Consider the following 13,656-nt stretch of genomic DNA (forward strand, 5'->3'; position numbering starts at 1 on the left):
CTCTCCTCTCACCAGGAAGGTTGTGGATGGTGCCAATCGGGAGTGATGATCATCACAGATGGGCAGGCCTTGAACCTCCACATCTGGAGGTCAAACTGGACCAAAGGTCGAGGAGCCAGGAGGCACACAGGCTCCCAAATGAGCTTGGACATGAGCACCAGGCCCTAGAAATTTCTAGACAATCACTAGAAGGTAGGGGCCAGAAGAGTCATACAAATGGATTATCAGAGGGATCCCTGGGTGGCGCAGCGGTTTGGCGCCTGCCTTTGGCCCAGGGCGCGATCCTGGAGACCCGGGATCAAATCCCACATCAGGGGATCCCTGGGTGGCGCAGCGGTTTGGCGCCTGCCTTTGGCCCAGGGCGCGATCCTGGAGACCCGGGATCGAATCCCACATGGGGCTCCCGGTGCATGGAGCCTGCTTCTCCCTCTGCCTGTGTCTCTGCGCCTCTCTCTCTCTCTGTGACTATCATAAATAAATAAAAATTAAAAAAAAAATTTACAAATCCCACATCAGGCTCCTGGTGCATGGAGCCTGCTTCTCCCTCTGCCTATGTCTCTGCCTCTCTCTCTCTCTGTGACTATCATAAATAAATAAATAAAAATTTAAAAAAATTAAAAAAAAACAAATGGATTATCAGAAAGAATACATTTTCTGTCTCCATGTTTATTGGGAATCTCAAAGAAAATGAACAGAGATTGACTGACCACCAAAACAATTCCTGATGCAGAGGCACGACATGCTTGGGAACTCTGGATGGTGAAGGAGTGGATTGAGGCTCAGCAAATTAGCCCATAGTCAAAGGCATCAGGGTTGTTCTGAAAATAAAGATTCAAGAAGCCCGAGAAAACGCTCTTATCTATGAGAAGAGCGCACACTGTGGGGTCCTGCTTCATGGCTGCTGTCCAGAGCCGAAGTGCTGGCGTGTGGTTCAAACAGCTGCAGGACAGGAAAGAACTGTTAGCTCGTCTGAAAGGGAGGCCATCGGGAGACATGGCGTGCACTGCGTTTTAGATTTACAAGATACAAAAGACTGGTTTACATGGGCAATAAAGTTATCTTAGTTATCTTATTATGAAACTGACCATGATCATATACTGCAGGAAAAAATCTTATTTTGGGCACAGCTGTGTATGTTTTGAATGACAGAAGCTGTTGTTGGTTTTAGCAAGAGTTATAATACTTGTGGACCGACTGCTCTGGGGAAAGAAAGTGTCTGTGCTTTGCTGCTAACCAACCGAAGTCTGAAAAGAATGAAGACAAGTAGTTCCCAAAAACACTTTTTAAAAGTCAGCAAAACCAACATCAAACCTTGAAATAATGGAGCTGACTGAGCCCTTTCAAAGATGGATCAGGAGACTGAGGTCTAGGATATACAAGTGGCTTGCTCAAGACAGTACAACTGGTCAGTGGGAAATCTAGAAGGTGAGGGTTTGAGCCATGGTTCAGTACTCTGTCCCTAGGGGACACAGGTTTTGGTAATGTTTATGTTGAGACATATCTAAAATATCTAATATGTTTAAAATATCTAAATATGGGGGCATCTGGATGGCTCAGTGGTTGAGGATCTGCCTTTGGCTCAGGTCGTGATCCCCCAGGGCCTAGGATCGAGTCCTGCATTGAGCCCTGGCAGGGAGTCTGCTTCTCCTCCTGTGTCTCTACCTCTCTATGTCTCTCATGAATAAATAAATAAATTAAATATTTAAAAATAAAATAAAATATCTAAATATGTTCTATCTGACCTTCCTTCGGAGGTGTAGGAGAGCACTGCTGGGTGGATTCACATCCACATATTGTGAGGGTACAGATACAGTTCTGCCTCAGCAGGACCCGGTTCCCCAATGCCAGAATTGTCCAGCACCCACCCTGTGACTGGCTGGGAGTAGAGCAGGTGCCAACTCAAGTTCAACGTCTCAGCATCATGGGAACAAAGCACTTGTTCTACCTGGGGACCCGACACGGTCTCCTGAGTCCACTGGGTAATTTCTTCTACTTTAAACACCCCTACATCTCCATGGTGAATGGCTGGCCACTCTGTTTGTTACCCCGTGCAACCCCACAGTCAAAGGTCTTACTCGGCGATTCCATACACTTCCAGCCGCTCAAACCAGGGCCAAAAGAGGTAATCAATCATGGATATACAGTCTCCACCAAAGAAGACGGTGTTCTGATAGCCAAGAATCTATAAGTTTAAACAGAACAAAAGCAAGTTAATTTACCTACCTGCTTACGTATTTACAGATGCTAAATACAAGTATCAAATGGATTCCCAAAGGGGGAGAGCCAAGGCTCTGATTCTCCTTCCAATTTGTTAGACAACGTGTCTTCTCTTCTTCTAAGGTTTCTTCCACTTCCTTTAAGGTCAAACTCCCAGCCACACTCAGCCTTTCCCCCCTTTCAACACTGGAGCAACAGGGTGACCTAGGGAATTTGGAGGAAAACCTAGGCAGAAGGAGCCTAACCCCTCCCTCTTAGCCGAAACGAGGTTCCTCTGAATGCTAAGTTTTCTATGGAGGAGCTCAGTCCCTGGAGGCAGGGGCCTGCCCCACACTGCCCGTTACTGAGAAGGAGGGGACCACATTAGGAAACCTGTTCTCCAGGATCCACTTTATCCATAATTAAGGGGATACCCTAGTCTATATGTCTCCCCCTTTAGACTTATTTCTCAGTTGACTCAAAACTAAGGCAGGAAAGGGGTGCCTGGGTGGCTGAGTCAGTTAAGCATCTGACTTTTAGTTTTGGCTCAGGTCATGATCTCTGGATAGTGAGATCGAGCTCTGCATCAGGCTCCATGCTAGGTGAGGAGTCTGCTTGAGATTCTCTCCCTCTCCCTCTGCCTTTCCTCCTTCTCACACACACATGCTCTGTCTCTCTCTAAATGAAATAAAACTTAAAAAAAAAAAACTAAGGCAAGAAAGAGCAAATGCTATTTTAGTGGACTCCTTCAAATTCTAACATTGCCTTTATATAATATTTTCTTTCTTTTCTTTCTTTCTTTTTCTTTCTTTCTTTCTTTCTTTCTTTCTTTCTTTCTTTCTTTCTTTTCTTTCTTCTTTCTTTTTCTTCTTTTTTTGAGCTCTTTGAACTTCAGACTTTTTGGCCACTCAACACTATCAACTTTTTACATTAATATAGAATTTCTTGGGCAGCCTGGGTGGCTCAGCGGTTTAGTGCCATCTGCAGCCCAGGGCGTGATCCTGGGGACCTGGGATCGAGTCCCACATAGGGCTCCCTGTGTGGAGCCTGCTTCTCCCTCTGCCTGTGTCTCTGCCTATCTCTCTCTCTCTCTCTCTCCCTCTCTGTCTCTCATGAATAAATAAATAAAACCTTGAAAAAAATAGAATTTCTCATTAGCCCAAATTTGCCCAGATAGATATACTGCAACAGATAAACTCTCAGCAGATAACTAAAAAATGGTTAAAAAAATAGTTGAAAATTTTAAAAGCAAAAATGCTTACTAGAGGTTATTGTTGGACCAGGTCGTTGTAAAGAGAAAAGATGGTGCCAATTATGTAATTAAATCAAATAAATAACTTTTCTGACCCATATAACTCATAGACAACTACATACTTCTCTATAGCTATAGAGCCAGATTCCTCTATCCTTTATCTGGATTTTGTATTCCTATCTCTATCATTCAAGCTTGACTCTTCGTACTCCAGACCAGCTTTTAGACTCTCTGATATAGTCTAGGGTTGTTGTTAAGAAGGTCAGCCCAGGAGCAGGCTGACCTGGTCCTATCCTGGGCTCTACCTCCTATTCAATATGGAATCCTGGACAACATACCTACCTCTCCTCCAAGACTCAGTGTAAAATAGTGGTAAGTTAGTGCCCACCTCAGAGGTTATGGTGAAGAGTGCCGTCACCATGCATGAATTAACATAAGCTTTTACGATGAGAAAGTACAAAGACAACCAAAGTGTACCTCTACAGAGAGCAGATGCATCTCTGACAGAAAAGATCAATGCGATCTCCCACCTGCCACCCTTCCCCACAGAAGAAAGCAAATCTTATTGCCCTGAAGTCCAAGTTTTCATAATCCCTCAATATGGCATGGAGGAGTTCCCATTACGTGTGCTGGAAGTCTGAAAAAATGTGAGGTAGCACCACTTTGTTCAAGAAAACTAACAGGATGGTACTAAACCAGCAGAGTCTGGCCAATGAAAACTGAAAACAGAGGCTATTTTAAGGCATAAGGAAAACATCAGACTTACAACAGAAAGGAAGAAATTGCTCAGTTTTCATGGATTCCAGAGAGCATCAAATCTCTTTTATGTTCAGGAATGGATAGTGATTACCCAAACTTTTATCACTGGCTTGGAAACATACTTTTCCAGCTTATTATTGGCCTTCATGGCGCAAATCAGAACAAAATCTAAATCGATCAACCTTGGAACATCTGTATAGCTCTTCTCTTTACAGAGCAGGGGTGCTCTTGGGAAAGTCCTTGTCAGAACAAATCACACATGGGCATTTATTGGAACCTGTGACAGGTCCTTTGGTAAAGTGATATTTTGAAAATGAGTAACTGCTTAGTCATTGATATTTATTTAGTATATATTTTTTAAGCTTTTTATTTACTTAAAATAGAAGTATGTCCTTAATACACATGATGTTATAAATACAATCAATTCTTATATAAACGCTCAATAATTCAAGTCCAAAGTACATGGTACAATAAAAAGATGAACATATGGATGGAAAAGATGTGGCATCACTTTGCCAGCCTCTCCCACCCCCAAAATACATATTCACATTCCCTCCAACTTTTTTTTTTTAAGATTTTATTTATTTACTTGAGAGAGAGAGAAAGCGAGAGACAGAGCATGAGCGGAGGGAGAGAGGCAGAGGCAGAGGGCGAAGCAGACTTGCTGCTGAGCAGGGAGCCTGACATGGGACTCGATCCGGACCCAGGGATTACGACCACAGCCGAAGACACATGCTAAACCAACTGAGCCACCCAGGTACCCTGCCTCAGACTTTCTTAAATCCAAGTGGTTTTTTTAAGATTTTATTTATTTATTCATAAAAGACAGAGAGAGGCAGAGACACAGGCAGAGGGAGAAGCAGGCTTCCCGCAGGGAGCTTGATACAGCATTCCACCCTAGGACCCTGGGATCATGACCTGAGCCAAAGGCAGGTGCTCTACCACTGAGCCACCCAGGTGCCCCAAATCCAAGTTTAATATCAAAATTCCTTAGAATTCTTGATACAGCTGCCGATTCTTGAGTCTTGCCTCAGACGGGCATTTCTCTACTGGGTTTCTCATAAGGCAAGTCTAAAAGTCCCAATAGGAAAAGCCATCTTCTGGGGTGCCTGGGAGGTTCAGTTGGTTAAGCATCGGCCTTCAGCTAAGCTCATGATCCCAGGGTCCAGGAATGGAGCTCCTGAGTCGGGTTCCCTGCTCAGGGGGAGTCTGCTTCTGCCTCTCCCTCTGCTGCTCCCCCTGCTTGTGCTCATGCGCTTGGGTGCACGCGCTCTCTCTCTCTCCCTCTCTCTGTCAAATAAATAAAATCTTAAAAAAAAAAAAAAGCCATCTTGCTGTAAAGTAGCACAAAGTGCTGGCTTCTTTTCAGAGTGATGTAAAACATGCCAGTGATGTAAAACATCCTGGCCAGGCCTCCTTAGAGGTCTCTTGAAATCTTTAAGACCCTCAGTGGGAGAGCTCCCTTCCATGCGAACCTGATAACCTTCCAAACACGTGCAGTGGCCTTTCCCTTGAGAATCAAAGAACATCAGGACTGGAAGGGTCACTGGAATTCTGCTATGGGACTCCCCTCCCATTCTACCATTTATCTACACCATGCTCATTACACAAGGGATTGGAGATGCAATGTTAAAAAAAATATGTGTACCATAAAATATTATATATGAAAAATAAGAAAACACTAAGATCAGAGAAAACAAAAGTCTAAAGAGGAGGTCAAAACAAGGAAGGAAAGGACATCAAGATATCAAGCCCGGGGTCCCACAGAGTTCCTTAAAGAAAGCTTTGAATTTGACTTGAGTTTTCCGGCAGCCAAAGGGGAGAGGATTGATTCTTGCCTCTCACGGGGAAGCACAAAGGGCCTCTCGCTTTTCAGGGGATGAAACAGTCCCAGGGAGGTCAAGGAGCTCTTGGGCAGTGCAGAGCTAAGACAAAAACAGCTTTCTCCTTATTCCCAGATGAGAGCCAGCCCTTGTGTCACCGAACTTTAAATATGTAAGTATGAGGATCCTAAGCACAGCAGCTTTGCCAAGTCTCTTCTGAATTCTTTGTTCTTTCAATTTAAGCATCAGCAAAAAGCTTAGAATCAGCAAACTCTGAAAGCCTCTACAGCCAAGGCTTGCCCAGCGATGAGCTTCCCTGTGAGAAGTACTTCCCAGTCTTATTTTCTCTCCTCAAACAAGGGCCTGGCCAGAGTACCTACCCCGCTGAGAGGCGAGACACAATCACGGTAGAAAAACCTGATGGAAATTCTCTCCCAGGGCGCCTAGCTGGCTCAGTCTGTAGAGCACGTGACTCTCGATCTCCCGGTTGTGAGTTCAAGCCCCACGTTGTATGGTGATTCCTAAAACTAAAATCTTTACAAAATTCTCTCTTTCCTGTTCCATTCCATTGATAAGAAGGTGCTTAGGAAACTTTATTAAAATAGTTGTCCTGTGTTCTGTTTAACCTTAGTCCTCTGCTTACAGCCAGTTAGCAACTCTGACAGACTTTAGGATAAACAGTGAAATAGGATAGTGGGATAGTCAGTAAACTAATAGTCTTTCTCTTCAGTGGCTTATCCTCCCTAAGTGTTGTATCATCACTAATGGAAGAGGAAGCTGTGCTATAGCTCAACCCACTCAGCAGTGGTTATACTAATATCCAACATCATTTTCAAAACTCTACTTTGAGTTCTTTTTGTCACCCACCTACCACATGATTGATACTGGCCATTCTTAATGTTGAATAGCTTCTCCCACAATAGAATCCCTCACTTTCAGAACTACTGTCCTCGGTATGCCAAGCAAGATAAAATAACCTGCTTAGAAAAGATGCTTTTCTTTCAAGGTTCCAGACATCTACCCCAGGCCACACACAGCCAGCAGAGGGAGGTAAGGCTCCAGCTTCTAGCTCTCCACTTTCCTAAAAGTATTAACACATCTCCAATCCAGGCTTAAGAAGTAGGATATTTGGGGGGAAAGCCATTTTATATCCTGCAACATATTTTTTTTAATCTACTTTTAAAATCTTCTGTTCTCCAGCTCACTGAAAAATGATTAGATAGCCTTCTCTTGCTTTTGAATGTCCAAAGAGATAAGGAGTGAACATGCAGATTAAGCAGGAGGGACTGTTGGGCATGAGAAAGGTACAGTATTTCCACCCCTTGAACATGAAAAAGCTCGGATGGAAAGGCTCCTTCTCTTCTGCAAAGGCCTCTCGGGCTCCCCCAGGAGGACCCAAAAGAGGCTGGCGCCAGAGAGCAGGTGGAAGGAAGAAGTGTGTGGGGCTCCCCCTTGTGGCCATCGATGTGAGGCTCCCTGGCCGTGGCTTTCCCAGGAAGTTCACCAAGGAGGTGAAAGAAATTTTGTAAGGTTTTGGGGAGAGAAGCAAGATCACAAAGAGAAGCAAATCCCAGACTTCCTCATGCCAGGCATTCTAAAAAGCTTCCATCTACGGTCTCGGGTAGTGAAACTTGGGATCAGCTTCACTAACTGTGCTTAACCTTGAAGAGGTCGCTGCCCTGCACCACTGTCATTGCCTCTAAGGAGGACACAACGCTGTGGCTTGCAGAGGTGATGCCCTCCTTGCTGGAGAACAAAGAAAGCTTTTTTTTTTCTTGATGGAAATAGTTCCCCCCACCCACCCACCCAAAGGACACAAAACCACCTGCCAATACATGCAGGCCAAGACAAAGCAGGCCCTTCTCAAGAAGCAGCAGCAAAGTACTCAACTCCAGGGCAGAAATCACTGAGTCCATAAAAGATAAGATAAGGTTCTCAAGATTCAAAGTTTGGGTCCCTGTTGCACTGAAGTGCAGCTGAGGTTGAGCTAATGAGAATGAACCAATTCCCTGTAAAATGAACCAAAGGAATAGAAACAAACTTGGAATGCATATAAAACCATTTCTCCTCTGGAAAGAAGCCTTAGAGGCAGAGTCTGGGACAGAACATGCCCCTCCTGCTGCTCATCAATTATGACCTGGAATCCCCTATGAAGATTCAGAATGCAATTTGTCAATATTTGGGGATTAAAGAACCATCCTGAAAATTCTATGCTGGAGAGCTCCTGGGTGGCTCAATTGGTTAAGCACCTGTCTTTGGCTCAGGTCATGATCCCAGGGTCCTGGGATCAAGCCCCATATTGGGCCCCCTTCTCCATTGGGAGCCTGTCTCCTTCTCCCTCTGCTGCTCCCCCTGCTTGTGCTCTCTCTTTCTCTGCCAAATAAATAAATAAAACCTTTTTGAAAATTCTATACTGGAATCCATTTAATGGGCTTACTTCTTTTGTCAATATATATGTGTACAATAGTAGTGGGGGAAGCTAGTAGACCAACACCTGACAAGTCAAATACCTTTAAAGTAATGGATGGTGGATGAAAATATAAATGAATGTTTTTAATTTCCCCTAGAGGGGAAGATGACTTCTTACTCATAAAAGCTGTGGAAGAAATCACTGGGAAGACCTATAGCACAATATTGTTAAATGTTATATTTCTGTTACATACAAAAAAGATAAGCCAAACTAAAAGTTAAAACAAACACACACAAACACACATTTTTGAAAAACAGGCAAATATCGTTTAAATATAAAGAACTCTTTAAAAGGAACTTTTACAAATAAACAAGGAAAATCACGAAGATCTTAATAGACAGATGGGTAACAGACTATTTTCACAAACAAAATACAAAGAGATGGCATACTTTGGGGGAAAATCTTCTATTTCACTAGCAATCAAAGAAATACAAATTAAGTCAACAATGAAAAACTACTGCTTCTCTCCGAAGCAGGCAAATATCTTCTTTATTGAAATCTCCCAACAGTGAAAAGGGGAAGTGCAAAGAGAATTTTTATATACTGCTGCTGGTGGGGGCAAACACCACAAGTCTTTGGGGAAGCAATTCAGCAACACAGAGCTCAAGTCTCTAAATGTTCATCCCCTTTGATCTGGTAATTTTGTTCCTGGAAGTCTGGCCCAAGGACATATTCTCAAATAGAGAAAATGTTTTTTATGCAAAAAAAAAAGCTGCTGTTTCTTGCAGCACCATTCATTCACAATAGTAAATGACTAGAAACAATCTACATACTCCTAATGGGGGTGCTGGATAAATAATTCATTTATACACATGGCAAATTATGTAAAATGAAAGTGATTTTTTTTCTATTTTTAAAGATTACATATGTAATACAGAAATACATTCTTTTTTTAAAAAAAAGATTTTATTTATTTGAGAGAGACAGAATGAGCAGTGGAGAAGGGTAGACAGAGAGAGAGAGAATCACAGACTCCCTGCTGAGCAGGAAGCCCACTACCAGGCTCCATCCCAGGACCTGGAGATCATGACCTGAGCTGAAGGCAAACACCCAACTGACTGAGCCACCCACGTACCCCCAGAAATACATTCTCATTATTTAAAAAAATTCAAATGATAAAAAGCAGCATAAATGGCAAAGATCTGCCCTTGCTCATTCTTGCTTTTATCCACTTTTCTTTCCTAACCCAGTACTAGTCACTCTCCCAGTAGCAGCCTCTACTGGGAATGTGATGTGTATCCCTCTAGGCATTTTTCTAAACATCTATTTATATGTATATCTTCTATATCTTTACATGTATATCTTCTATATCTTCTAATGAGATCATTTTATCTCTATTACTGTGTAATTCATTTAAATATTTCCAGGCAGTCTTTTCACATCAGTACACATGGATCTACTTCATTCATTTTAAACTGCTGTATAGAATTCCCCAAGACGAACATAATTTATCTAACCATTCTCTGTCTAATGTACATTAAGGTTTATAATTTTTCACCCTCATAAACAATGCTTCTCTAATAAAAGCTCTTATACATATAAACAAGCATTTTACAGAGTTTATAAAAATATAGAAAGATCTTTACATCATAATGGTAATCCAGTTCTATATGCAGTACAATTTTAACTGCATAAAAATATACACAGCAAAAAAGGACAGAAAACAAAAAGTCCAAAATGATACCAGTAGTTGTTTCTAAGTAGTGGGATTATGGATTCTTTGCCTTGGTTTCTATATTTTTCTATATTTCCCAAATTCTAATGAACAAGTACTTCTTTACAATTGGAGAAGAGTAAAAGTAATCTCTAAATAATTGGGATAAGCATTATTCTATTATTTACATGGTGGTAGATGGTATAGCAGAAGGCTACTAACAGAAATACAGCAAATATTAGTTTCCTGAGAAAGCAGCTATCAGAACTGGACAATGGATGAAGTTGCCAAAGTAGCAACAGCACTAACACCACTAAATTAGCCATTGTGAACAGAGGATAATCAGTTCTCTGGTGTGAAAGGATGGTGGTTGCAACTAAAAATGGCATATTAATTAGTAGACATGCTAAATCAGCTGACAAACTCAAGAGAACTGACAACATATATCCAACACAAAAACTTGTATACAAATGCTCACAATATGATTATTTGTAGTAGCCAAAGAGTGGAAACAACCTAAGTGTCCAACAAATTATAGATAAACAAAATATGGTATATCTATCCATACAAGGCAATACTATTCAGGAATAAAAAGGAATAAAAAAGTGAACCTTGAAAATGCTATGCTAAGTAAGGAAAGCTCGTGAAAGGTTAACATTGTATATTTCCATTTATATGAAATTTCCAAAACAGGTAAAGACAAAAAGTAAATTAGTAGTTGCCTATGGCTAGAAAAGTTTTGAAGAAATGGGAAGCCAATGCTAATGACTAAGAGATTTCTTTTTATGATGACAAAGTGTGCTAGAATTAACAAGTGGTGATGGTTGCACAACTCTGTAAATATACTAAGAACCACTGAACTATACACTTGAAAAGGGTGAATTTATGGTATGTGAATTATGTCAATAAAGCTGTTATAAAAAATAGCTAGTAACAATGAATTTAGTTTGTAGACACAATAAGTTAGTTGATAATAAAATGAATTTAGCTTATAGTTTGCCATACTCAAAAGGCTACAGAGAGTTATTTTTGGTAAACAATTAGCCAGATACAAACTCTCTTTCCTTCATGTTCTAGTGACATCAAAAGAGAACCAACTAAGCAACAGATAATTTCATTATCGAAATTAATAAAAATTAAGAAAGAAAAATAGCAAAACATAACCAAGACAATATTGTCTTATCTATTGGAGAATAGACAGATTAAAGATTAAGGTTATGGAAGAAATTTTGAAGCAAGAAAATATTTAACTAGAGATGCTTCTGAGTGATATAAATACAACTTATACAAGTTTGACCTCAGCTACACACACAAGGCATGTAATCAAATTTGGCAACATGGGAAACTGCATGGAGATACCACAAGGCAGGTTGAGAATGCCAAGAATTAAAAACATCAAGTGTCCTGTGGGCCTAGAAGTTGAAGGCCTCAAGTTATTAGCCAGGTTCTCACTCCCCCAGGGTTTTTCCAGAGTTATCTACATTATCACCCTTCCCGTTCCCTTTTATTGAGTTCTGCTGATGACTAGCTGCAGATCAAGCAACAGTCAGAATACAGAATTCATAAGCACAGAAACTGAATTAGAGCAAAATTCCGAAGCATCAGAGAAATCTGGCCAAATTTTGTCTTTCACTGCCCTTGTACGTAAGTTGACTGCTGAATGAAAACATTCAGAATGGCAAACACACGCACACACACACACACACACACACACACGGAGAAGAAGCAGGAACAGCAGCGCTGAAAGGTCTGGCACATTCAAACCCACAAAGATAAAATGAAGGTGGGCTCAAGTGTTATTCTGATATGGCAAAGTCAACCACAAACATTAAAAAAAGAATAAAGCTAAAAAAAATGAGTGCCGCTGAGACTGATTCAGTAAAGGCTAGGAAGTTGGTTTCAAAACAGAAAATCTAGTTACAAAATGACATCCCCATTGTTTTAAAACTCACAATAATGTTCAGAACAGGAAAGCACGTGGGGAGGCTGCTGGTTTGATCATAAAACAGCAGTAAGGCATCTCATAGAATTGTGAACATATTACAGGAAAATATGGTTATAGAACAAGCACAATGAATCTTTAATTTTGATGGAACTGGTTTTCTAAAAAAATTAAAATTCAGGGTATTGACTTCAAAAGAAAAAACTGTCAAAGTTCAAAGCTGTAAAAGGTAAACTGAGCCTTTTGCTTGAGGAGAACATGGCAGAAACTTATGAATCAGGACCTTGACTTGCTTATTCCTCAGAAGGACCATGTATATTTAATACGCTTTTAGCCCACACAAGATCCTGATTATAAAAACCATGCAAAAGAGTTGCACAAGTCAGGGAACATTCTCAATCAAAATGACTCTGATAAGTTTCTGTTTCATTAGAATCTCCTAGAGTCAGTATATTGGTATTTAGAGGATTGAATCAAATAATTCAAGCTAACTGGGCATGTTTCAGATTCTGATATTGCCTACACTGTATTTATAATTCTTGCTAATGATGGAACAAAACCACATTCAAATCTGCTAGAACAGGGCAGCCCGAGTGGCTCAGCGATTTAGTGCCGCCTTCAGCCCAGGGCCTGATCCTGGAGACCTGGGATCAAGTCCCACATCAGGCTTCCTGCATGGAGCCTGCTTCTCCCTCTGCCTGTGTCTCTGCCTCTTTCTCTCTCTGTGTGTCTCTCATGAATGGATAAATAAAATCTTTTTTAAAAAAATCTGCTACAACAATGCTGAATACTTACTCAGAGGTCCTTAAATCCCATCATTGAAAGCTACCTACACATGGACTAGTTAACAGGTTATTTCTAGGACTCAGCTACTGAAGATAAAGTGGAAATGTGTTATTCAGTGATGTGCGGAGCTGACCAATCACCAATCACATCTCTTCTCAACCCTGAGATTAGAGACAAAACATTGGTAGGTCAAAATCAGCTTTTGGTGGGAATATTTTCTTCACTGAAATCAGAAAATGCTATAAATCAGAGCTGCTTTTTCCTCTTTCAGAGAGTCATTTCTTATAGATGATTATTCATCATTCATAAATACTGCAAATGTACAAATCTAAGATAGGCAGCTGGAAGTGTAAATAAATTTAATCTGCTTCCACTTGACAAAGGTCAAATGGAAGAGTATTAATAATGAGCCTTCCTTTAAGGGGAAAAAACAGCATTCCGATAGCTGTCAACAGAGTTACAACCCACCCATAAAGGGAATGTATCAGTTTCTAGAACAAAGATAAAGGACATTGTAGAACCACCTTCTAGATTATTCTAGAGGTAAGGGGTAAGCAGCTGTATTACTGCCAGGTTAGGGAAGGGTCTCCTGGCAGAGATTGCTCCTTGCCTACCCATAGCCACTTTCCCCTTTTTCTTAACCACAGAACCCTGATTTTATCCAGGGTGTCCCCAGAAAAAAGACTACATTTCCCAGCTTCCCTTGCACATAGTTATGACCCTACAACTAAGTTCTGATTTAAGTAGATAAGAAGAGATTTAAGTGAGATTTAA

The 13,656-nt window shown here is 41.0% G+C and overlaps 2 protein-coding genes across 4 annotated transcripts in view; one reads left to right on the forward strand and one right to left on the reverse strand.

The window, feature by feature from the left end:
- ITPRIP (inositol 1,4,5-trisphosphate receptor interacting protein) overlaps positions 1-650 on the forward strand; it is a 33,057-nt gene extending 32,407 nt beyond the window's left edge. The window contains exon 5 of the transcript XR_012020674.1: positions 1-650. The gene's annotated coding sequence lies outside the window, so the exon portion shown is untranslated.
- LOC140620913 (glutathione S-transferase omega-2) overlaps positions 647-13,656 on the reverse strand; it is a 24,598-nt gene continuing 11,588 nt past the window's right edge. For all 3 annotated transcript variants that reach the window (XM_072805415.1, XM_072805414.1, XM_072805413.1), the window contains 2 exons: positions 2,076-2,182; positions 647-939 (listed from right to left, as the gene is read on the reverse strand). In XM_072805415.1, coding sequence (XP_072661516.1) covers positions 780-939; positions 2,076-2,182 — 267 coding nt within the window. In that variant the 3' untranslated portion in view covers positions 647-779. The remainder of the gene's footprint in view (positions 940-2,075; positions 2,183-13,656) is intronic.

Source organism: Canis lupus, chromosome 29, assembly GCF_048164855.1.
Source record: "Canis lupus baileyi chromosome 29, mCanLup2.hap1, whole genome shotgun sequence".
Classification (NCBI taxonomy): domain Eukaryota; kingdom Metazoa; phylum Chordata; class Mammalia; order Carnivora; family Canidae; genus Canis; species Canis lupus.